Source organism: Diuraphis noxia, unplaced genomic scaffold, assembly GCF_037042655.1.
Source record: "Diuraphis noxia isolate RWA-SAM2 unplaced genomic scaffold, SU_Dnox_SAM2 contig0004, whole genome shotgun sequence".
Classification (NCBI taxonomy): Eukaryota; Metazoa; Arthropoda; class Insecta; order Hemiptera; family Aphididae; genus Diuraphis; species Diuraphis noxia.
In genome coordinates, this window is record NW_028301714.1 from 60,460,066 (window position 1) to 60,488,045 (window position 27,980).

The 27,980-nt window shown below is 27.4% G+C and overlaps 1 protein-coding gene and 1 pseudogene across 3 annotated transcripts; both read left to right on the top strand.

Moving 5' to 3' along the window:
- The first annotated feature begins 7 nt into the window (after nucleotides 1-7).
- Nucleotides 8-27,980, top strand: LOC107169532 (phospholipase A1-like). 3 transcript variants are annotated; one of them, XM_015519297.2, is made up of 8 exons: nucleotides 8-214; nucleotides 10,750-10,922; nucleotides 12,064-12,169; nucleotides 12,313-12,458; nucleotides 19,099-19,344; nucleotides 20,710-20,907; nucleotides 25,085-25,256; nucleotides 27,670-27,980. In XM_015519297.2, exons 2-8 carry the CDS (start codon nucleotides 10,853-10,855, stop codon nucleotides 27,731-27,733), a joined length of 1,002 nt encoding a protein of 333 aa, XP_015374783.2. In that variant the 5' UTR covers nucleotides 8-214; nucleotides 10,750-10,852; the 3' UTR covers nucleotides 27,734-27,980. The 3 variants fall into 3 exon arrangements, with proteins under 3 accessions (XP_015374783.2, XP_089083577.1, XP_089083576.1); XM_089227451.1 differs by lacking the exon at nucleotides 8-214 and adding an exon at nucleotides 2,406-2,691; XM_089227450.1 differs by lacking the exon at nucleotides 8-214 and adding an exon at nucleotides 2,406-2,684.
- Nucleotides 14,015-16,778, top strand: LOC149056273 (uncharacterized; annotated as a pseudogene).

The following is a 27,980-nucleotide window of genomic DNA, read 5'->3' on the forward strand; positions in this document are numbered from 1 at the left end:
AGAAGAAAAATTTTTCGTCCGTACACGGAAATCGTCGGTTAAAACCCGATTGGGATGATTTTGAATAAAGAAACGTTGTGGCGGTCGGAAATGCGGTGAAATGGCGTCGGCGACAACAGTTTTAGACGAAGTGATAAACGTAAAACCTGTCAAGAGATTGGAAAAATGAAAATACGTTTGGATTGTTCGGATATTTGATTCGGAAGCGACGCCAGTGAGATTCGAACCTATAATATTACTAAGTAGATGTATTTTTTGATATTATTGCAATTAAAGTAATTTATTTTACTATACCTAAGGCATTAGTACTATACTGCAGTATAAGTTAATTTCATTTTCACAGAAAAAAATATTATTTGAAAGTATCATTGACCATTGTGCGTGCAAAATATATATTAATATACCTGTTCTAAAAGTTCCAAATACCCACTAATTTATATATTTTTTTAATTACAACAAAATAACTTTTTCTTTTTTAAATTTTTATTAAAGAACATACAAACTATACAAAAAGGCATAATAAGGATATGTTCTACAATATTTAGAAAAACATGAATAGGGTGAGGGAAGAAACCATGCAGTGATCGCTCTTCCTAACTAAATAACTAAAATTTATATGTTCATCCAAATTCAAACTTTAGCCTTTAGGTATAAAAAAAACTCTGTTTATAATTATTCTGTTAGATGTTTTGGTTACAGAATGAACTATACATTAGTAATTTGATTCCATGTGTAGTATGAGTGACAAGTATAATAATAATATGTGAGTCTTTGAAATATGTATATAGTATATTACATTATTAGGAAAATATAAAACATCGTGGCTTGCAAAACTATTAATTTATCATAATCATATTATAATCTAAACATAGTAAAAATCCATATTATCGGTATTTTTATATCAGTACCTACCTCTCTTACTTTGATGTATACTTTTACGACAATTAGAATTTCATAACAATAACATATCAATTAAGAGTAGATTTCGGCTTCCTCAATTACCGAACTTATAATAGCATGTTTGTAATGGCAGTAATTAATAAACAATATTATATTGTATTGAAGTAGATATTATATATTCATATATTTATTGTAGTTGTCGAAATTAATGGTTCTCATCAAGTTTCTTAAATAACAAAAAATAAATATTTGATTGATTATATTCTGTAGAGTTGATATTGTAAATTATCGTTTCTTTTACTGTTTGATCGTGTGTAGGTACTTCGTTATTACTTACCGTCTGAGTGCGACCACTGCGAACGCATCAATTATAAATACATTTATATATTACTGTTGTTTAGTTACACCGGATGAGACGCGCATCCTGTGTCCTGCGTCCTATATAATACTATTATTTATAAAATGTACAGTAATAACTAATAGTATACATAATATACAGATTGATTTATTAATTAACTAGTTAGTGTGTTACTAAGAATGCTCATTCCTGTTTTTACTTAGAATACTTAGATTATGAACATGTTCAGATTCCAATTTTTGAGATTTTTAATTATTCTAAAAAACCTTAATATATTTTCAAATACTAATATGGTTATATTTTTAATTGTATACAAGGATAGTGTCCTTTAACTATATAGAATTCTGTTTTAAAAGAGAATCACCTTTTTTGCAATACCTACATTATTAATCAGATGATTTAAAAAATTATATGTAATAATGATATTCTAAAAATTTAATAATAATATGATATTAGTACCTATGTTAACATTGACAAAAATGATCTTTGCATAATAACATTATACTAGACTAAATATTATATCTATACCTATTCATTTATGTTAATTGATGTAAAATCATAATGTTGAGTATTATAATCAATTATCATTATATTACATGAAGCATAATCTCTCTAACATTATTTATTTTAATTTTGATTAAGGTGCATCAATATTTAAAAAAAAAACAATATAACTATACCCTATTAGCTTGAACGGTTTACGGCAAAAATGGGAAGCAGGTAGGTACATTTTTGAAAAAAAATCTAGATCGCCATATGACACAAATAGTATAAGAAATCCAAGTATCTGAAAATGTGGTCTCTAAGTAAACTAAAAAAATTCTAAAAATCAAAATTCTTATATCAACTGCATTTTTAAGGATAAAATAGTGGATGGTGTTAATTTTTCTTTATCATGCTTGATAAATCACCCTGTATAAATAATATAATATTGAAATAAACGCGTTTTGACAATATGCTCTATAATAATACGTACGCTTAAATGCGTCGTTAGCAGCAGGAAACAATTATTCGATTTCGAATCGTATTCGAGTGTTTCCATCGTTTAGTTTCGCGGATATCTGTCGACCCGACAACGGGGTGGGAGGCGGTTGAAGGAAAGGCGCGAAGAACGCATAAAATATTCGCAATATTATACTGTAGCTGCTGTACATGCTGTCGGTAATAGTGTAGGCCTCCGACGCTGCAATAATAATAAAAATAATAATATAATTTAATTTAAAACTTATTATTTCCAGTCGTTCGTTACAATAGTTTTATAATAATTTTAGTTAACATATTGGATGTGTGTGTGCGTGCTAGTCTAATTATTATTATGACATAATGTTCATGGAAATTTGTCCCCGAACTATCTACAGACATAATTATTATATTATAAAATAGGGACTCAGACGGCTCAGTGATATTATGATACAATTATTATAAGGTACGTGGTTAGTATTTATTTTTTACGAGTTATTCATTGCAATATTTTATTATCACGTATCTAACTATTACAAGGTGTAATAAAAAGACCGGATAAATATAAATATAACCATACTTCTATTATAAATATTTAATACTTTACAATTGTGTATTTTAAAGTTTGTAGACAATTAAGCTACAAGTATGGTATAAATGTTTTATTTTTATTTTTAATACTGGAAATAAAAAGTATTCTTTTTATTTACTTTTTCCAATTTGTAAACCTAATTTAAAGTAATTTTAATGTCAAAAACGTTTGTTTAAGTCAGGTTGTTAATTTTTCAATTTTTTAAAACATTTATATTTTTTTAACTAAATTAATTTGAATTTTAATACATTTTTCAAAATATTATTTTTGGGAATTTTCTGATATAAAAAATAAATCTTAAATCATTTATTATCCATGTAATTTTCAAAATCGTTTTAATAATACTTGTATATTAATTTTTAATTTTTCACCTGTCAGGTCTATTCATTACACTTTGTATATTATAACAAAATGTTTGTATCGCATGTAGGCCGGAAAGTTGTGAAGTCCATAATATTAAGTACGTACTGTATCGTTGGAGGTGTATAATTTACATTAATATGTTGTTTGAAATTAGAAAGTAAAATAATTTTTGAAAATATTAAATTTATAATAAATTTTTATTTTTTAAATAATTATATTAACTGTAAACTTTTAAGACAAAAGACTTTAACATATTTCCCCATTATATTGGCTATACCCAAATTACATGAACCCTAAATATTTGAAGGATAGCAATAATAAAAAAAGCTGGTAAGTCGTGGATGTCGCTCTGCTGTACTGTAGGTTACTGTAATGGATGGGATTAAATTTGAATGCAATGATAGGTATCATTGTATACAAAAAACGATTCTGAACGGAGATGATTTGTCAGTCTAGGATATATTATATTTAAATATTGTCATATATTCTATTTTGAAACAAATATTTTATTTTTCAATTAAGACGCATTTTGCATAAGGCATGGTTAATCAATTAATGTAGTTATCATAATTCATAATACCTTATATATACGAATACCTGGTTTGAAGATAAATCGTTATCATTACGCGATTTCATAAAAATTTAAAACTTGAACGCTCAAAACATTTTTCCTATAATGATGCTTCAAATTTTCTCTATAGCTATATGAAGCAAAACTTGTGGAAAACTTGGTGTTAAATTTTATAACCTTAGATATAAATACAAACAATATTATGAATTTTGAACTACAAAATAATTTGCAAATATTCATGGTTTTGACGAATTTTTGTCAATATTTGAAATTCAAATGCTAATAAAAATTTAATTTGAATTTCCGGTGGACATTTTTTTTGTGATAAAGATTGATAAATTTGTAAGGAATCTTTTATTAAATTTTCAAATCTTAGGTACAAAAAGAACATTTTTTATGAATTTCTAGCTTATAATAATTTGCGAATTTTCGTAATTTTTACGTATTTAGACGTAAAATTTGAACTGTAAATGCTTGTAAAAAAAATTTGTGACTATATATTTCTTTTAGTTTTCAAATGCTATTGTAAAAATATTTTAGGATCCTTGTATACAATTTTCAAATCTTAAGTATAAAAGGAAAAGTTTTTATGAATTTCTAGGATAAAATAATTTACGGAATTTTTGTGATTTTTACGTATGTTGTCAAAATTAAAATTTGAATACATGTAAAAAAAAAATTGTGGCTATACATTTATTTTATTTTTCAACTGTTATTGTAAAACTATATTATGAGCCTTGTATTAAATTCTCAAATCTTAGAATTAAAAAGAAAAACTTTTATGAATTTCGATCTAAGATAATTTGAAAATTGCCGTAATTTTTACGTATTAAGTCAATATTTGAACTTCAAATGCTAATAAAAAAAAATCGTGCCTATGTATTTTTATAATTTTTTAATCACTATAAGAATAACTTATGAGGAACTTTGTTTTAAATTTTCAAGTATTTTGATAGGGCCAAAAAATTTTTATCGACACTTCAAAAAAAAATTTTCAGACAAATTGAAAATTTCAGTCGTCTATAAATATCTCAAAAAAAGTCAAAATATTTTGAAAATTAAATCGTGTAAAGAAAATGCCAATCTAAATAACTGATAAAATTTTCAAGTATCTGCGACTTATACTTTTTGAATAATAACAAATATTTAAATTCGTTTGAGGATAAATCGTTATCGTTACGCTATTTCGTAAAAATTTAAAATTCAAATGCACTTAAAATTTTTTCTGTAATGATGCTTCGAGTTTTCTCTATAGCTACTTGAAGGAAAACTTATGGAAAACTTAGTGTTGTATTTTTAATCCTTAGTTATAAAGGCAAAAATTTTTATGATTTTTCAACTTCAAAATTACTTGTAAATTTTCGCGTTTTCGACGAATTTCGTAAAATTTTGAACTGTAAACTCTTATTAAAAAAAATTGTGACTTATGATTTTTAATTTTTTTTAGCTTCAATAAGAAAAACTCATAAGGAACCTTGTATTAAATTTTCAAGTTTTTTTGGTCGTCCAACATTTTTTTACCGACACTTCAAAAAAAAATTCTCAAAAAAATCGAAAATTTCAGTGGTCTATAAATAACTCAAAAAAAGTCGAAAATTTTTGAAAATTAAACTGTATATAGATATTACTAACATTATCACTTGGTGAAAATTTCAAGTATTTACAGTGATTAGTTTTTGAATTACAACCATATAAAAATATCGATTTGGTCGAAAACTGGTTTTGCGTAAAAATTCCCGTTTTTCTGTCATTTTTTTTTTGTTTTTCTTGATTTTTTTGAAAACTGTTGGAAAATGTTTACTTTTGACCTTGAAATCGAAGCATTATTTCGAATAGTTATGCTGTACACAGACACAAAAAAAAAACATTAAAAAAAAAAAAACACACATCATTGTAAAATCAATACATTCATCACTTCGTTCAGAATCTAAAACGAAAATGATTTTTTAAAGAAAATTTTCTCATGCAATTTATAAATATCTGACGGAATAATTAGGTTTAACGGTCAAATGGTTTTATATTTCAAATTGAAGTACATTATTATAATAAGATGTATTAAATAAATCAGGTTGATATTTCTTCGTGATATCTACACCATTTTTCTTGTTAATTAAATCCTAAAATATTTATAACAAGTAATCAGGTCTTATTTAATCGTTAGATATTTGTACAATATTGTAGCGTCCCAGCATACAGGAGGACGAACGACTACTGTTGAGGTGGATGGTTTGGGTGAAATAAGTATAACAACTTGACTTGTGATTAATTATTATATATTTATTTGCTTGCGATGTGAATAAAACACTATTACTGAACAAAGAACAAGAATGATTGAATTGAAAATATTCTAAGTCCAAATGATTAATTTGGAAATATTCTAAGTCTAAATGATTAATTTGGAATGGTGTCTGGCGTGAAGGTGCTTGCACTGACTCTGGTGGCTCACGTCTGATTTTGTTCTATTCGGGGCTTTTGTATATAGTCCTACTCTCTGGGTTTCCTCTCCTATTGATAATATAAGTATGTGTCCATGGTCGAATCACGCGGTATCATTAGGATACCGCAGCATCCCACGCTCGTGCGGCCGTTCGGTTCACATCCTGTTATTCACGAGTTCACGTCACGCGTAATCTCCATGAATCGTCTGAGAGCTGATGCCCATATTAGATTATTTATTTATAACAATTTTACGGGACAAGCCCTTTAACAAAAGAAGATAAATAATCTTGACATCTAATAACACAAAGAAAATATAATATATAGGTACAATGAAAGTTTTGTTTAAATTAAGTGGTATAATACATAAATTGTGATAGTATATTACTTATGATTTAATTAGAAAAAAAAATCAACATCATTACAAATTAAGTTGCATAACGAAAGCGCTCTCGGGAAAAAAGAATCAGTACAACATTTTTTTTTTTTAAAAGGCACAAAAAATAAATTTGAGCTTCTAATTGAATAATTATGAGATACAATACCAATCTTACTTAACAACTCGGTATATTCAATATTGTTATTTAGGAGATCATAAATAAATAATATGTCAGATATCTTACGTCTAACCTCGCATGGCTGAATACAAATAGAATGACGTAATAATGACATTGAGTCTTTGGAGATCGATGTATTTAAGCAGAAAGCAATTGATTTGAGAAATTTATATTGAACATTGTCAACTAGTTGATTGGTCGAATTGTGATTCCATATCAATGAACCATATTCTAAGTTTGATCTAACAAGGGAGCAATAGAGTGTTTTTAGTACTTGAATATTTTTTAATTCTCTAGTATTTCTTAATATAAAACCAAGCATTTTAAATGCTTTGTTAATAAATAAATTAGTATTAGCAGTAAAAGACAAACTACAGGAAAAAAGCACGCCCAAATCCCTAACTGAATCCACTCGGTTGATAATAATATTAATAATCTTATAATTGAAAACTAAAGAATCTTTTTTTTAGTAAAAGAGATAACGTTACATTTATTAATATTTACTGGTAATAAATTATCGTGACACCATGTGGAAAACCTGTCTAAATTTACTTGGAGATTAATTGCATCATTCTGATTATAATAATTAATGATCTCCATGTGGTCCTATCAATACTACAATTTCGTACTTAACCGATGCCTCTTATAGATGATATAATTGATATAATTAATATATAATTAATCTCCATTGTTATGATAATTAGGAAAAGTCTCCGAGTTTTGGCCTTCTACTCAGCTATTGAGGTCCTACACAACGTAATCGGTTGGTGAAATCATATGCCCCAGGGACACTTACGTACATCTACGTGTATATGTGTATTTAGGTGTCTTAGCGGGACGTCAGTACATAGCAATATAAATAAATAGGAATTTAATTCTAATTAAAATATTGACAGTTAAAAACTTGTTATGAGGTAGATCCTGAATTTTGAGAAAGGGAATAATAAAATAATAAACTATTTAAGCACGTATAAGGTATAACCATCGTCCGACACTCGTATTGTTCAAGTACTTCTGTTGGTTCACTCAATAAAGATTTTTTGGTAGACGTTATAACGTTATAAGAATCGCCCAAGGTCCTGCCTTTTTACGAGCTTGAGTACTTATCATGATTATATTACCTTCTTGATTTAATTGATATTAAAATATATTTTAATTATTTTAATATTCAATATTGCTAACACAAAATTCAAAAGCTAATTATTTTATTATTATTTCTACGAGTTCTGTACCTTGATATGTTTTTTTTTTTTTTATAACGTGATCAAGCTTTTTTTATTAGGGGGAATCCATGGCAAAATAGATGAACTTTTTTGACTCCAAATTGTCGATACTACAAATTTTTTTCCGATCCCTAGAATTTTCTGTTATTATATTATCTTTGGATAACTCAAATTCTTGATTGCTTGAAATTTTAGCCGGCCACTTTAACTAGTTATTCATTTTCGACTATATATATTAAATAATTGAGCCGGGTAGAATTATATTTATTATTATTTAAATTTTTGTTTAATAAATAAGTAACATTTACAATATTTACAGTAAAAGAAGTTACAATAAGCAAATAGGTTAACATAATATTATATTGGACATGGTGACGTGGAGAAGGGAAGCTATCCAATGAGAGGACTCTTAGATGTGTTTCGGTTAGATTTTATGGGACCTTATTTTAAACTAAAAGTTCACAGCACCAACGTCTTTTAAGTCGACGAGGTAGGTTGTCGAGGATTGTGACCGTATGTTGTTGAAAAATTAGTGAATTATGATGCAGAAATAATTTTAAATAGAACTTTTTATAGTGCGTTTAACTAAATCTTTAAATGATTCAATGTTTAGGTCTTTGTGTAGGGTAAGATTTAACGGTGCAAACCATTTGCGCCCATCACACCTTTTTATAACCCACTTACCACTTACGCCCGAAATCATAACCCATTTGCGCCCGAAATATTTTTAACAAAAATGTGTTAAACCCGTACGACGTTGCCAAACTGTATTCTGGAATACAAGCAATACTTCTTATTACCTTATAAAGTTAAAACTATTTTACATATTATTTTTCCCATTTTAACAATTTTTAATTTTTACGTTACACTCTTAAGGTTGTCACACACTGCAGCGGTGATGGTAAAATTCTTTTGTCTTGGCGGTAAAATTGGGTCCCGCTTCATTTTGCCGTAACCGTCACCGCTGCAGTGTGTAACCTTTATCAATATTATCGAATTTTTTATTATATTTTGACGTGTGAAAAAAACAACAGTATTAATTTTTATAATAATTGCATGTACTTAACCATATATTGTATTTTATATAATTTTATGTGAAATGAATTATGACTACAGTAAATCAAACTTAGTGTGAATTAATTAAGTGTTGTTTAACTTAGAATTCTTAAATTTAATATTAGTTATTGTTATATTGACTAATTTTTTTAAACCCAAAATGTTGAAAAAATTATAAAATTTAAATTATATTATTAAAGACAATTATAATTATTAAAGTACTAATAATTGTCTAAATAATAGATTATAATAATACAATATACTAATCTACTTAATTTAAGTATTCATCAAGATAAATATAATCTATAATAATACGAATCACAACGGCAACGTTGCATACGAAAAGGGCGCACATAGGTTATAAATCGGCAGGTAGTACCTTATCTTTCGGAATTCGGTCGCATCTGTCCATATCCCTCCGTGCGCAAATGTACTACTCTGGGGCGCAAATAGGCTGTAGCCAGATTTAAGACATACTTAAGAGCGGATGTGATTATGCGGAGGGAAATTGATTGGAAGCTTAATCCTAACATTAAGCTGTGATGGTTTGGCATAGCGCCATATTTGAGCTCCGTATGACCAAATTGATCTAAGCAATGACTTGTAGATAAGTATTTTATTATGAAAAAGAAGTTTGGATTTTAGTATAGGTCTTAGTAAATAAGATCTAGAATTTAGGGTCTTTGAATTTTAGGTAAGGACCCCAGGTTAATCTTTTATCTAAAATAATACTAAGATATTGGACTTGGGTTAAGGTGGGATAGAATCTCCTTGGATGGAGAGACTTGGCATATTTTTTATTTGAAAGTGAAGGGAATATGTACTGATTTGTAATTAATTTTAATTTTTCAGTTTGTAGACCACTTTTTTATATGGTTGAGGTGGAGTTGAAGATAATTGAATGCTTCGATCGGGTCTTTATTTGAGGATAAGATAGATGTATCATTAGTATAGGTAACTAGGATGGTGTTTTGGGTTTGGGGGATGTCTGAAGTAAAAATATTATACAGGTCAGGAGAGAGAATACTTCCTTACAGAACTCCTGCTAGGATTGGAAAGAGAAATGAAAAATAATTGCTGTGCAATGACGGACTTTAAATTTTGTATGTTCAAGGTATGAACGAATTATGCCTGGGTACCAGACTATGTTGTAGGCCTGAGCCACATCCAATTTATTATTTAAAAATAAAATTTTCTTTCTTTTTTGTTAGGAAAGATAATTTAAATTTACTATCTATACACAATAATATTACAATAAACAAATTTGATGTATTTATATAGAATAAAATATATCATGAATAACGTGTTGAGGAATTAACCCATTGGTAACACCCCCTTATTAATTTAATAGATCTCTACACCATTTACGCTTTAGTCTAAAAAAAAGTAAAAAAGTAAATTATTTTGGTTACCATTAGAATATTAAAAGTTATTGACGGTATAATGTATTATGTATATGTGTCAGTGGAATTGCGGTTTTCTTAAAAAAAAAAATGTTAGATGTTTGACATATTATATTTTTACATAGAACAAAAAAATATTAACACAGATAAAATGTTTAGTATTTTCATAAACCATAAACTTATATAAATATATTTGTAGTAAGTTTATATACCATAACCTATAGATTATACAAAATGGATCAGTAATTACTAGTTTTGTGATGGATAATTTAATTCGATGTGTTGTTAATTATTATATTATAATTATGTAAATATATGTATATTTTCTAGGATTTGCCATGATTTTAAGTAATGCTGTTATTATCATAATCTATTACTTACACTGTTTACAAAATAACCGCATAACTAGAAAATATTAGGAGGCCGAATAAAAATGATGAGGAGGAACTCCGTAGTAATTGAAGCTGTGGTTTCGATATTGATATGTTCAGTCATTAACGACGGTAACTTAATTTGTTTATACTTGCAATTGGATTTATTATAATTTATAATTATCTTAGCACAACTTCCTTAATACTGACTAAGGACTAGCTGTTTCAAAATATGTATGTATGGTTAAAACTGTAATTTTTTAAAATGTTATGTACAAAGTAATAATTATAATTGACATTATATAAACAATAGTTATTACATATTATTACAATAATTACATATAGGTTTTAATTCTGTTATAAATTATAAATTGAAAATGGATTGGTGTGTTTAGTTTTTTTATGCTAAGAAAATTATAATGACATTTTTTTATTGTATACGCTGTATACTATACGGAAACTGTTTGTGAATTTACGCATTCACGAAATGTTTTTTGATGGGAGCCGTTGTACCACGTATCCATATCAAAAGTCGCGTTTTCTTTTATATCTTCTATGACTTAAACTACAACGTACAACCACCACGTTTCGGATCTACATTAATGGTCATGGCCCATTGTATATTTTGTTGCACAATAATTCTTTTGTGAACGATATTATATAATAACAAAAATAATAATATAATATAATACTATTTATGTACATTGATATCCCTCGACAATTTCGTTTGCAGTTATTTTATTATAATTGCATTGAAATACAAAATTTACGAAATTCTGTGGTACCTACATCGTCGTTTCGTGCTATTAGGTATTACTTATCGCTTTTACTCGGTTTATGTATGAAAAACATATAAATTCAATTGTTCCATGGCTCGCGGTGTATTACTGTTAAAACAAATCAAATTGATTAGATTAACCCAAATAAGAATAATTATGCTATTGCCAAACATTCGAAGAATTGTTTCAATGTTTTTTTTTTTATCTTTATCAATATACGACGTGCTTATTGGGACGTGTTGGTGTATCTATTATTGGTTAACATCACACCATCTATATTTAAACGCCACACAAATATTATATTCATCTCATTTTATTCCAGTTGAATCGAAGCCGTCTTCAATTCGTTACGAATGAACATTACAATACATAACCTTAAAAATAAATAATAACACTCCATTATTTAATGGACATTCACGCTAAATTAATGTATTGTGTTTTTTTTATTCAGTACTTACTTTTTTAACAACTTCGATAATTTATTGTAAAAACAGTTTCAGGCGTATTTTTCGGTTCTAGTGATTTGACTTATTGGAGATGCAAATTCAAACAAACGTTTCAGTGTCCGGATCCCGACGTGACGTTTTTCTTGTACACGAGGTGTTTTAAAAAAACAATTATTTTAATTTATGATTGAAACTCGTGGCATACGATCGTATGTCTAGTTGCAAATGTTTCATTTGTTATTTGTAAAACAATACTTTTATATGAATTCTTATTATTTGTGTGTATATAATATATAGTGATCTCAGGAGAAGGATTAAAATCGATATGAGAGACAAGTGGTCGTTATACAACAGTGGTTGGAATCCAAATAAAAAAAACGCTATCGTCATACATGGGTTTAACGGAGCGGAAAATAATACGTACATGGTCATACTAAGAAACGGTAATATCTTTATTTAATTTAGTGCGAATTAACAATATTATAATGTATGTAAATAAATCAATATATATATATATATATATATATATATATAAATATTATACAATAATTACTTATTGGGTTGCAATTAACGGTTATTAAATGTATAATGTTTTGAGTCTGTGACACCAGCGGGGTTTGGTAGTATTTAAAATTGTTTTATAGTCTTAAGCATAGTAATATAGTATATAAGTCATCTCGATTTTAATAATAAAATGAATAGATACAATATTCGTTTTGATTAGGTATTGATTATTTAACTATTATTTTTACCGCAGACATCATGAAATATAATTTTTATACATAGTAAATTCCGCTCGATGTGATAGAACTTGTACTAAACAAGTAATTTTGGTCATATTATTATTATATTAACCGGTTGATTCCATGAAATATATATATTTTTTTACACACATATTTTATAAAAATAAAACACATTAAGCTTGTTTTTGAAAAAAACTTATTCAAAGATAAAAAAAAAAAACTATCAATATCTATAAGTATTTTAAGTTGATTGTGGTTGATCGTGATTTATGATTTAAATCCGTAATATATTATTTTCCATATTAGCCTAAAGTTAGGTAAGTTATGACTTATGAATATGATTATTCTAACTGCTCGGATTTTGACTACCATTTTTTTTTAAATTAAGCCTCAACAACAAAGGTTATTGGCTATTAACATTAATATTTTTTAACACAAGTATGAAGCATTAATAATAATATATACATAACAATAATGATAGTATAAAAAATGAGATCGAAATATATCTAGATTATATTAGTTGGTATAGTTTAGTTAATTTTAAATAATTAATTAATTTTTCTATGTTGATTGGCTGTGCACTTAGAGCTTCTTCCAGGTTCTCTTACTATACCATTTTTATACGTACCTAATTAACTACATAAACCTTTAAATTGACAGCTATATATAGAATGGTCTGTAAAAAATATTCTACATTTTTCATAAAACTTAGAAAGGTCAATTTACCATTATTATCATACGTTTGGGCACGTTTTCCCTAAACACAATACTAGGTTGTAACATTTCTCTATATTAGCACGGTTTACGCTAAAAAAGTTTTCTGTTATACGCCCTAAGGTATTTTAATAAATGCTCCCATAAGTGTTTACAATATACAGGTACATTTTTGATAACATGTCATAAATCATAATATTATGATTTAGCTTGAGTTTAAATTTTTTTAATCCAATAAACATTAGGTTGCATACAGTCATAGGCGTAACTGGGGGGAGGGGCTTGGGGGTGCTGAAGCACCCCAGCCTTTAATTTATTACTCCCAGATCAAAAACACCAAAAAATGGAAAAATTATATATGAAAAAGTTTTTTTTGTTTTACGTAAGGTTGTTTAAATATTGAAAGAGATGTTGTTAATAACATTACTTCTTCAGAAATATTGGAAATATATTCCAATTCCTCTAATAAAAGAAAAATAGTATTAGTGTAAAATAGTATATTATATATTATGTAAAGGTAGTATTATTACCTAACCTTTGAGATGATTGTGCCTCATGTAAGTGACTGCTAAAAATTTAAATTGTATAATTATTTTGACATGAGTTATTAAAAAAATAAATATTATTTATCTGTTTATACTAGGTCATTATTTGAATCACCTAAATAATAATATAGGTAATATACCTAATGTATTTATGAGGTAAATATTAGTGTGCTTATGTTTTTATAATGCATTTAAGATTGGTTATAGTTAGACTTAGGAACTTCTAGCATTTGCATATTTTAGATTCTGAGCGGAGCGATGAATGTATTGATTTTACCATGATGTGTGTTTTTTTTTTTTTTTTTTTTGTGTCTGTCATCACGTTTTAAAGGCAGTAAAAATGCTTCGATTTTTGACTTCAGTACCTCGTTCGATCAGAAAGTGAATCTAGTTGGTACTTTGGGGGGTCAAAAGTAAAAAATTCTTAATACTTTTCTAAATAATTCAGAAAAACAAACTAAAAATTAAGGGAAAAACGGGAAATTTTACGCACACTCATTTTTCGACAAAATCGATTTTGGTTTTTGATGTAACTTTAAAACGAATGACCATAGATACATGAAATTTTCACCTAATGTTTATATAAGTATATTCTATCCACCATGCAATTTTCAAAAAATTTCGACTTAAGTTGAACTATTCATAGGCATTTCAAATTTTCGATCATTATTAGTGTTTTTTAAATTAATATCGATAAAAATGTATTTGTTAGGCAGAAAAGCTTGAAAATTTAATACAAGGCTCTTATTATATTGTTACAATAGCAGTTGAAAAATAAAAGAAATTCATAGTCACAATTTTTTTTTATAAACATTCAAAGTTTGAATTTTGACAAAATACGTAAAAATCACGAAAATTCACAAATTATTTTAAGCTAGAAATTCATAAAAAATTTTCTTTTTAAATCTAAGATTTTAAAATTTAATACAGGATTCCTTACAAGTTTTTCAATCTTTATCACAAATAAAAATTCCACCGGAAATTCAAATTAAATTTTTATGAGCATTTGAAATTTAAATTTTTACAACATTGGATTTTCACTTTTAGCGATTTCCTTATTTTGGTGTAACTCTAAAACAAATTACCGCAGATACTTGAAATTTTGACTGAATGTTTATATAGGCGTTTTATATATTTGATAAAATTTTCAAAATATTTAGATTTGTTTTGAGCTGTTTACTGACATTTTAATTTTTCAACTTTTTTAGTTTTTTTTTCTATAAATATCGATAAAAATTTATTTGTTCGGTAGAAAAGCTTGAAAATTTAATGCAAGGCTGCTAACACATTGTAACAATAGAAGTTAAAAAATATTAAAAATTCGTAGGCACGATTTTTTTTTATAAACATTTAAAGTTCAAATTTTGACTAAATAGGTAAAAATTACGGCAATGTTCAAATTATCTTAGATTGAAATTCAAAAAAGTTTTTCTTTTTAATTCTAAGATTTGAAAATTCAATACAAGGCTCATTATATATTTTTACAATAGCAATTGAAAAATAAAAGAAATATATAGTCACAATTTTTTTTTATAAGCATTCAAAGTTTGAATTTTGACAACATATGTAAAAATGACGAAAATTCGCAAATTATTTCAAACTAGAAATTCATAAAAATTGTTCTTTTTAAATCTAAGATTTGAAAATTTTTAATAATCTATAATATATCCTAGACAGATAAACCGTCTTCGCTCAGAATCGTTTTTTGTATACAATGATATAATATCATTGGATTCAAATTTAATTCCATCCATTACAGTAACCCACTTGTAACCTACTGTACAGCAGAGCGACATACACGACTTACCCGCTTTTTTTAAAAATTATTGTTAAATATAGCAGAGTGCGAAATAAATTCGTTTCTCGTTGCCATGATATCAGATCTAAAATTTGAATGTGCATATTTTTGCATATTTGTTAGATTTTGCAGGAGAGTGCATATTTTAAAATTGTTATGCTTATTTTGGCAAAAATTTCAAATTTCAAACTAAAAACTATAAATACATATAATTATACATACATATTTCAACCGGTCGAAAAAAAAATGTATTAATATGACTTAATACTTCTAGTAATATGCTATCTGCAAACTACCTCTCATATTTCGTTATACAAATTGTGTAAGGATTAACTATAAAGAATAATATAAACCCGTATCGATCGTAAAACCCGCTGGATATCGACCGGATGTCGATAAAGATAATAGTCGAAATAGAATAATAGATTATTAACTGTTTAGTGTTCACGATGATGATGCAGCATCAATTAAAACCGCTAAAAGTATTTGAAAAAAAGTAATCTTCCATGTCAACTAACATTTATCAAAGCAAATTTTGAATTTTTACCTCGAGCTATAACATTTTTCGAAAAAAGAGGTACTAAGCTGTCGGATTCGTTAAAAATAATTGAAGATACAAAAAATAAAATCAGTCACTTGAAATGTACAAAGGCTATGCCAATTGTAAATAAAATGAATGATGTTTTAGATAAAAATTCTGATTATAATATTGTGTTGAAAATTTTTTAAAATATTAAGTGTTGAAGTGGAAAATTTGGAAGGTTTACCTGAAGATATGACAAATAATGATTTAGCATACTTTAATTATGCTCCAATTACTTCTGTAGACGTCTAACGGAGTTTCTCAATTTACAAAAATTTATTGTCCAGTAATCGTCGGAAATTTACATTCGAAAACATAAGAAAGTATTTAATTGTACAATGTAATTTTCAAGAATTCAAGATGCAGAATTAATGATGTAATTTTTATACAGAACATATTTTTTTTAATATAAAACAATTGTTTTATTTAAGTAGCAAAGTTATGCCATTTAAAAATTTAGTAATATTTATATATTTTATTTGGTTTTTATCTATTTATTTTTTAATTATTTTATTTTATTTTTAATTCTTGGTTTAATTTTTCAAAATGTTAAGGTAGGTAAATATTTATTTTTTCAAATTTAGTTTATGCATATATTCAATAATAAAAGTTGTACCTTTGATTTATAATTTTTAGTTATTGTTAATTAATGATTAGATATAGATTTTAACTAATAACTTTTTAAAGTGTAAAGTAAATGTGAAATTAACCAAGATTTAGTGGACATTTTTTTTTTTTAATGCATATAGATTCATATTATAATGCATATTTTAATGATTTTAGAAGCATATTTGTGTATTTTTTTTAGAGTTATAAGTCCTTAAGCCTAGTTATCGTAATTATAAAATTGAAGTAGGAACTTGGGGTGTGAGGGTGTAGCCCTCACGGGTCTGTTCCATCTACATAATTTTAGCACCCCCAGTGTTTGGCCTCTAATTGTGCCTATGTATACAGTAGCGTACGCAGGATTTTAGTTCGATTAGGTTAGGTAGAACGATCACATTAAGCGGAACTGTCTGTAGAATATTACAGTCATATATTTTTCTATATAATTAAATTATATTTCATATACTAACCTGTCTAGGATATTATTATTACCTACATACTATATTAGTTGTAGTAGCATAAGAACAAAATTGTTGTAGATTTAGGAGGGGAGGCTGAAAATGTTTGTGTGCTAAAAGCCTCCAATCCACACTGCTATTTGCGCATATATATAGTGGTAGACAGTTATAGTGTATTATTTGTAACGCTATAACGATAAATACCTATAAATATGGTAACCAGATGTACTTATTTTATAAGGACAGTACTGTTTTTTGGTAACATGTCCTACTGTCCTAAATAAATGGTCGAAGTACACTTAATAAGACATAATAATAATAATCTAAGTTCTTAAGTTGTTTTTTATTAAGTATCTATTATTATAAGTTTTGTTTTTCAAGAAAATCACATGAGAGAAGTTATATAAAAAGTAACAAACTAAAAACACATATTTTATTTTTCACTGTTAGAAAGATTAAAAATTTGTGATGCATATTTATGTTTAAAAATAAATAAATGAGTTTAAATTGATGTTATATTGTTAAGTATTTATATTGATATATATTTACACATAATATATATTAGCCTATATTATAATGTACTGTTTTTTCTTTTTTAATATCTGGTCACCATATCTATAGGCTGTAATACACACGCATGCAAGATTGCCGCACGCTGGATCGGAATGGCAACGAATTTTGTTGGCATATTATAAGTATCAGAACAAGTCAGAACTTTGCGACCGTATACTAAAAAGGGACATTTTGTAGTCGATATCCGTGAATAATGTTTGTAAGTCAGCTGTTTATTTGTTGATATGAGTTTTAAATAATATATAATTTAATGAATAATTTTTATTAAGTTACAGTGGCGTAATTAGGAATTTGGTTTGGGGGGGGGAGGATTATATGTTTTTAGCAAAATCTCTAAGCCTCATACTTTAACCTACCCCACTAAATATAAAATGTTAGCAGCCAAATAAAAGTTTTTTTGTTTTTTTGGGGGGGGGGGGTAATATATCCCACTCATAAACCCCTTAATTACGCCCCTGATGAGTTAAACAAATGTCAATTGGTGATGAAGAAGCAGTGATTTTAACTCTAGCTCTCTTGGCAGAAAAATTAGAAAAACCGGATACTTCAATATTTAGTCATAAATCGTTATAATATTTATATTAAAAAAGTAGCATATAACTTAGAAATAATTTATATACATTAATAGCAAGAGGGAGGGTATATAGTTCAACAGCATAGATAACAACATTTTAGAAAAATATGGCATACCTTTACATTTATGATTCCGTCATATAAGTATATAACCCAGGTATATTGACTATTTCTTCCTTATAAATTATAATATTGGCTTTTGGTAACCTAAAGTTGATAGGCGATGTGCACTATCCTGCAGAATCCTACTAAATCGCAATAGCTTATTGCGTTAAAAACACCGCGGAATATGTCGAAGCACTTTTGTTTAACTATTAGAATCGATTCCGATTTAATCTGACGCGTTGTTTTCGATCCGATTTGCATTATATGATCCAGTGTGCGGCAATCTTAAATCGTAATATTACTATCATAAATAGTTTAACGATCAAGTTGATTTTGCATTACACATTTACACCCATCATTATCATTATCGTTTTGTTTCACGCAGCTTACTTGATGCGTGGAGATTTTAACGTATTTATGGTAGACTGGAGTCCGTTGACCGTATACCCCTGTTACCTGTCATCGTTGAGAAATACGCGTTTAGTGAGTCAGTGCACCGCTCAACTTTACGCCCATCTCACTTATTCGGGCGCTTCCGCTCACAGAATACACTGCGTCGGCCACAGTCTCGGGGCCCACATATGTGGCATGATTAGCAATCACTTAACAGAAAGACAGCACAAGATCATCGGTGAGTACGATAATAATATTAAACATGATTAAAATGTTGGATTGAGTCGGATTTAGGCAGCTTCAGATTTATACCTTATTGTATATTGTGTATATTCAGTAAAGCGTACAAGTTGACTGGTGATAAAAGGGTCATTGACGATAACTAGAAAATCAATCTCAAATTAATTAATTTCACATCAGTCTGACTACCTACTTATTTAATGTCTATATAGCAGTGCATATAGGGTAATATTTATTATAGCGTAAATTACTATAAGCTATAATAATAATACACATAATGATCATAAATAATTATAATGGTATTAGTCATTGGAAACTATATGACAGGTGCATTTCTACTGACCCCATAATAAATACGCGTCAACTGGAAAATAACGACCGACGGAAGTAGATATTACAAGTGAGTGATAGGCATAACCATCATAATTAACATCCTACAATTTACTCACTCATAAATGTTTCATATAATAGATACTATACATATTAATTATTATAGTTTTGAAAAGGGAGTAGGAATTTAAGTATACCACTTTTGTTTTCATTGAGTACTCCTTTAATTCGTTTACATTTGAATAAAACAAAAAATTGTTGCAATTTATCCACGAGATGTAAAATTTTGTAGAAGATTCATTTCGATTTTCTTGAAAAATGGTTTTGCATATAAATTAGGGTACTGATTTAATTGAAGCCCGATATATATATAACACCATTATACGTTTGAATTTCGTTTACTTTTGCTTATGTCTTATGTGCGTTATTAAACTTATTTATAGGTGAATAATACTGATAGAATCTATATTTTATTATATTGTTTATGGTATACCATAAACAATGGTTACCGGTATTTTGCCATGTCGTTTCGATAAATAATAACTGAGTGCTGTGGCATGCAACTTTAGTGGCGGGAAATACTTTCTTGTCAAGGGGAAATTAGCCCAGTACCGAATTTTTTTTTTAAATATTGTGATTTTTTTACCCTAAAGTACTAACTAGATCCAATTTTCTACCATAAACCCTCTTCAAAGAGGTGATATTGACAGGTACGAAAAAAATCATGTCATATACCTATCATCCACATATGACTTATACATAATTATAATACTAAATTGGTATTAGTATAAATGTAAGAACCACATTTTAATACAGTAGATCCTGATAACCCAAGCATCGATTTCTGAGAAGATTTTCTGGAAAATCATTGTTTTCAAAGGTTAGACTGGTTTATAGGGGGTAAGTCGATTACTGCGTGTAAGCAACTACGCAACACAAATTACACGGTTGTGTGTGTGGTGTAGTATGTTAAAGAAAAATGTATTTATTTTATTATTTTTTCAACTATTATATGTGTGTTCTAATGTAACAGGTTTAGATCCGGCCAAACCTCTGATAGACTTGTTTACGATGGACGAATTTCGATTGACGAGGGATGATGCTGATTTCGTAGAAGTTATACACACAAACTCAGGAGTTTATGGAGAGTATCCTCAAATAGGACATGTCGACTTTTGCATCAATGGTGGCCGCATGCAACCAATTTGCACTAGTCAAGCAAATATCATACGTAATATATATAATATTTTATACAGTTAACAAAAACATATATCACGCAAATAATCAAGGAAAAAACGTTTTTAAAAGAAAAAATTAATAAATAGTCTAGTTAAAGAACTTAACGCATTCATTGTGTTAATAAAAAATATGCAAAATCACTGCCTGTCAGGTCTGTAGAATGTTATTTAAAAATTCAATTTTAAAGATACGCATTACCAAAAACAAAACTTATAAACTATACGTGTAACCTATTACGTGTTACGTCTAAATACTTTCATTTTTAGCTTATCAGATATCAAAATACATTTTATATTGTAGTATTTTTAGATTTAGATAAATGCATTTATTTTGTGCTCATGTGTACACCGTTGTCTTAATACTCCATAAAAAGATGGTCTTAAGTGCTCTTAACTAGTTAAAAATGTATTTATTTATTTTAAATTCTTAAATTAACTAGTTATCTAATTTCACAATCAACTTAATAATACTTTGATATACTTGTCTAAGTTAGTTGTTGAATCACTTGTATATCAACATTATTTTTAATTAATTTGAAGAATAATATATATATCATAATTGTGTTTATTCTATATAAAACGAATAAATTATTTCTTTGTTCAATCAATGAGTATAGTAGTCGGCGCTTTATTAAGGCACATTGACTGCTTATTATTTTGTCCCAAATTCCGAAAAAAAAGAAACATAACTACGATAGGTTAGTAGTTAGTAAATGCATTTATTAAAAATATAGATTATTTTTGATATATAATAAATTTGTAATAGGTGAGGTAATTTCGAATACAAAAAGAAATACACATACTTATTTAAATTTATTTATAATAAGAGTTAAGAAAGTTCACTCTGCAAGCGTGCTGGATTCCCGGTTTCATTTTAACACAATAATTAATTATACCCTATTATTAAAATCTAAAAAAGAATATATTTATCAATAGTATCCATAATTTGGTTACTAGTATGTACTGATAATTAATGGACGGACACAATAGAAGATATTAGGTATTCTTATAAATTTATGTTTAGAAACCCTAAATAGTTATTATATTAATTTAATTTTTAGAAACTAGAAAATGATAAGTAGAATTTATTTATTACTTTTCACTGATTGTTGACGAATGTAATCAGAGATGAGAGACGTTCAAATCAATTATGGAGATATAAGTATAGACAAATGCATCCCAATTATTCGGTTTCATGACCCAGATATGCGTTGAACACATTGTACACTATATTCACGAGTTAGTTTTGTAATTGAAGAATTTTCCCGATTAAGCGGTCGTCCTATAACTAACCGGTATTCCATCAATCGGAATCTACTGTATAATAATTTTTAAATACAAATAAATATTTCTTGATTCAATAATTATTTTGTTGATACAAAAATGTGATTGCCTAAACAGTTACTGTTTTATAGTGAGCAACAAAAACGTCCGAAGTGGGGACTAGGTAGTGCAATGCACCAATTTATAATTTCAATCATTTTAATTTTTCAAATAAATAATGAAATATAAAAACTTCTTGTTAATTAATTTATAATTTATGATTTATGCCTATATAGTAAATATTAAATACCTATTTTGAGAAATCGTCGTCTGTCGCACTTAAGTACTGTGTAATGACAGGTACAATTATTAAAGAACAGTAATTAATCTGTAATCTATTATATTTGTAGTTAGTGAGTATTATGTAGATTTAACACAACTTTTATTCTGATCTATAGACTAATCTAGATTCACTTTTATTATGTACAAAATATAAATTGTTCATTGTATTTTTATATACTTTTATTCATATTTTAATTGCAATGTAAAACAATTACATTTAATGATGAAAATTGCAATTAGGTAAAATTTTAAAATTGTTTAATGATGAACTAGTAAAAAAGTTTTAAGATTCGAGCCTGTTTTGGTGTTTTTTAGAACCGACGCTGCAGTAATCCATTCGGCCACTCTATCCTCCATTCTTTAAACTAACTCGGTTCACTTAATTGTTTTATTAATTTGCTTAACATTTGCATAGCAGATTTAGTGTTTACACATAATTGACTCAGAATGATTCGTTTACGTTTCGATTAACGACGTGTTATGTGAAAGGACAACGGAAATGTTATATTATAGATTCAGACGCGATAGTGGAATAAACAAATTATTATATTAAACGTATTAACAAAAAAAAAAAGTTTAAAAAACATTCCATAAACATTATGCATCATACCTACCTCTTTATCATTATTATTTTAAGCGTAGGGAGATCATTATTTTATAGATTATTCTTTTTTTCTCCATAAAAATGCTACAGGTGTTTAATGAGCAGCTGCTGCTCCGATTGAGCTATAATATTATATATACGGATGATAGTTATTTCTGAGATAAGCTTTTAATATGATGTGTGTAAAACAGTGAAATAATATCAGAATTCTTGTTAAAGAGGTTATACGCGTTATGATAACATATATTATTATGTAGATCATCAAAACACATCTAATTATGTGAGATTAGGAATCGTATGTTTCAAGCACGGTAAAACTGAGTAAATCTTAAGACACGCGTGGTAGTTTTCCCGCGGCTCGTGAAGCATTTATTTATTTTTGTTTCCGTTGAGTAACCCGGTATACGATAATCATCTAATAATATTTGTTTACCTATGCATAATATAGGTACCTACGATATCAACTATTATATGGCGAAAGTGGTTAAGCGACAGTAGTTTCACTATTTTTTTAGGATTTCATAACTCACTATTAAAAAAAAACCCTGAAGGAAATGGAACAGCACATTTTTCTATTGTGTCATTAAAATTAAAAATTGTTAAATGTTAAACATCAATAGTAGTCTTTGATATTAATCAGTTAGTCACCTCAACTTTTAGAATAACTATTTTTGGTATTTCTGTTAATAAACTAGCTTGTTCAGGACAATATAAATTAAATATCTCATTCGAGAAACGCTAACATTTGTCTTATTGTGCGTACCAAAGCATAAATTGCCCCTAAACGTTGCTTTGCCCTTTTTGATTCTATCATTACATTGTGGAAGACCATATGGTCTTATACAAAATTCCGTCAAATAAGAACGTTTAAAAATAATAGCATAATTCTAAAAATTAAACTTTTGAAGTTATATACCATGTGTCCCAAAAAACAGGGGCCACTTTACCACTCATTACCATGAAAATATTTTTCAATTCTGTTTGCGGGACATTAAACTAGACTAATGGATCATAAATTTCTATGACTTACAATTTTTTTAACTCATGTATCTTGCGCATGCGCAATAAAACTTACATTTTTTTTAATGGCAACCTGTAATTTGAATATCATATTCGGGTTTATCGATTTTTTTCAAGCCATTTTGATGTATCAACTTGTGTCCTAAACCCAAAATTGACTAAACTAGAGCTATGGAGAATTTAAAAAATTCAAAAATTAAATTAATTTAATTTTTTTTTTTCTAACTGTAGTACGTACTTATTTTTTTTTTAAACACCATGCAACAAGCAATCAAAATTATTATTATTAAATTAATTAACTATTTACTATTTATGAATTATTATCTTATTTTATTATTACACATTATGAAATTGCATATGGTCTTAATTGGTCAAGACCAAAAAAGATGTGTATTTTTGTTTCCATCAGAATTACCTATAATTAAGTATCTATTAAAATAATAATGAGCATTGGTATTTCTATTTTTGTTATTTACCTACCTATACCTATTAAAATGTGGAACTTATTATAAATTTAATTTTTTAGTTTTTTAAATTCTCCATAGCTCTAGTTTAGTCAATTTTGGGTTTAGGACACAAGTTGATACATCAAAATGGCTTGAAAAAAATCGATAAACCCGAATATGATATTCAAATTACAGGTTGCCATTAAAAAAAAATGTAAGTTTTATTGCGCATGCGCAAGATACATGAGTTAAAAAAATTGTAAGTCATAGAAATTTATGATCCATTAGTCTAGTTTAATGTCCCGCAAACAGAATTGAAAAATATTTTCATGGTAATGAGTGGTAAAGTGGCCCCCGTTTTTTAGGACACACGGTATATATAATTGAATAATATTATTTATGAATTGTCGTAATGCATTACGATATGGTATTTTACGGGCTTGAACAAATACCGTACATCAATTACGAGACTTTTTTTGATAAATATATGTTCAGAACAATCGCGGTGCAGTCATTTCAAGAGCGTTTGTTATTATGCATTGTCACTTTCAAGAAGGCACAACATGTTTTTGGGTGTACAATGCACGGAAACCTGCGACTCGGTGGTGCTTCCGTCATTTTCAAACCGGATCGATGTCATACCCATGGGCCTACAAACGCCAGAATGGTAATTATTATTAGGAGGGTTTCAAATTTATATACGGTTGTGATAATTATTGGTTGTGGATAAAATTGTAATTTAAATGATGCAAGAAAAATCATATAATATAATATTTATTTAATATAAATAATGATATATCACATTGATTACGACTATAATACATATCTATATAGGGTTCTAAATTTTAAATATTTGACTAGATAGTTTTTAATTGAAATATTTTAATACAATTTTGAAAAATATTATTTCTCTTTTAAATAAGGTAGATATTAGGTGGTTGGTTATATATGATTATTGATTGCACTGAAAATATCGATAATGAATGACAAATCTACACGAATTACTGTGTTAATGGGTATAAATTATTATAAGATATAAATAATATAAATGGTATTATATTATTGGTTAATTTATCACTTATCAATTGGGGGATCCCTATTAGTTATTAGTTATTATTACCAACTTTAAAAAATGTTCTCTTTCTGTAAGCTAATGACGATTAAATTTAAATATAATAAATAATTTCATATTCAAAATTCAAAATTTTAATAAACATACTAGGTACGTACTCGAATAGATTGAAATATTTGAAAAAATCTCGCATGCTCTACAATATGGGCTTAATGACTATTTTGTATTTTTTTCATCTTTAATTTTCAATCACCATTAGCGTCATATTCGTTTTCATTACGTGCTTTCTTGGTTATTTTAAAATTAGGGTATCTACTGTATAATTTGTTTTAAATAAATTAAACCAATTAAATCGTCTGCCAACCAGGTTAAAACCGTTATTATGACGGCTAATAACTAGGTACCTATATATTACTTTATTTTTATTTTTAAACGCTATGCAGGCATACAGCTTTTACAATATATTACTAATTAAGAGGACGCTACACCCGCATATTATGTTGTCTCCGTCTTACAAGTGCGTAACATGTCAAATTTTATGCTCAGCAGAACACGTTTAGCTCCGTTAGTTAAAAATTTAGAGTAAATTGACCTCTTACAAAAATAACAGGTAACATACGAGGGTATCTCGTAGACTTTTTATTATATTTTAATTTTAAAGCGAGTTATGAGTATTTTAAGATATACAAACAATTTACAATTTTAAAATACATATAACTCACTTTAAAATTAAAATATAATAAAAAACATATGAGAAGCCCTCGAAAATAATGTTACCTTTAATTTTTATAAGAGGTCAATTCATTCTAAATTTTAAACTAAAGGAATTAAACGTGATCTGCAGAGCGTAAAATTTGCTATGTTACGCGTTTGTAAGACGAAGACAACACATGCGGATGTAGCGCGCATTCTCTTAATAACTCTGACAGAATTACACGTGTAAATTTCGATTTATACACATTGTAATTTTCTAGTAAATTCTGTAATGCTTTTAACAATTTACAGCGAAAATGCGCAGTTCTTAAGAGCAAAAAAATAAGTTTGTATCGACGTTTTGCACTCCATAATTATATACCTAAGAAAGATATCTAATTTTTATAACTAATGCATTGTTTAAAAATATCGGATTGAGCGTGCTTGGGAATCGCTCAATAACTACTACTAACTGTAGGTTCTTATAATATATTATATTTGCCAGGCGATGTATTATAATAATTTATAATATGTGAACGTAGGTAGTAAATTCAAAATTACGGATGTATATCATTGTCTAATATCTTCATGTTTTTTTATTGTTTATGAAATAATCATACACGAAGACAATAATTTACCATAAACGAATGTACAAATATGAGATTTCTTTTTCACTTCTGACATTTTCGTGTTCTCTTTTTTACGTATTTTATTCCTGTATGTAAATCGAATATTATTAATTAATAATTACTGTGCATAATTTTCTATTTTTTTTCCAGACGCTTAAATAGTTGTTAATGACTTTGAAATAGATAGACCTCAAAAGTGATAGTTTAATATTTTAGTTGGTACCTACCTACGTCATACAGCAGTAATATCATAGACATTTAATGTTTATTAAGGTCATTGTTAATTTAGAAAATACGTTTATTAGTAGGTACTTGTTAGTTGTTTTCAGTGGTGGCTTGACATTTTTTTCCTCAACTTATATTTAATTATATATTTTTACATCCCGATCCTAAACATTTTTTTATTGCTCATCAAATAGTGAATTCATAGGTTGTAAGTGGTTAAAAAATCTTAAAATAATTTTCAAACTACCCTTTTCCAACCTTAGGCCACTGGCCAATCATTAACAATTTTTTGATTTACATGATTTATTCCTCTTCGAGGAATATACCTTCTTCGAGCTAGCACTGCTTGATTTTATTAAAAAAATTGTGATTAGTCGGTAAGCTCAAATAACAATTAATATTAAATTATTTCCTATATGTAAATTTAAAATAATAAATTGTAGTATATTTTTATGTTTTAGGGTTAGAGGGACATTTTACGTCTCATACGAAGATCCAGATAATTTTTGCCGATTCAATGGATAATAACGAACATATTAAGTGTAAACAAAACTCAAAAGTACATATAAACTTACCTAATGGTTTGATCTTCTATTAAGTCAATTTTAATATCAAGTATTTATATAGTTTTCTATTACCTCATGTTGTACAAACTGACTAGAATGCAACAATTATTGTTGGGTGTGTTATGTTTGATTGATCATAATGTCATTGTATTACAACGATAATATATTTAATATTTATACACAATTATAATATATTAATTTCCTTA

Excerpts from the sequence above, each read along its gene's own strand:
- LOC107169532 (XM_015519297.2), top strand. The coding sequence starts at position 10,853 with ATGATGAGGAGGAACTCCGTAGTAATTGAAGCTGTGGTTTCGATATTG. Across the intron at positions 12,459-19,098 it reads CATGGTCATACTAAGAAACG|CTTACTTGATGCGTGGAGAT; the intron begins GTAATATCTTTA and ends TGTTTCACGCAG. Across the intron at positions 20,908-25,084 it reads TAGTCAAGCAAATATCATAC|AACAATCGCGGTGCAGTCAT; the intron begins GTAATATATATA and ends ATATATGTTCAG.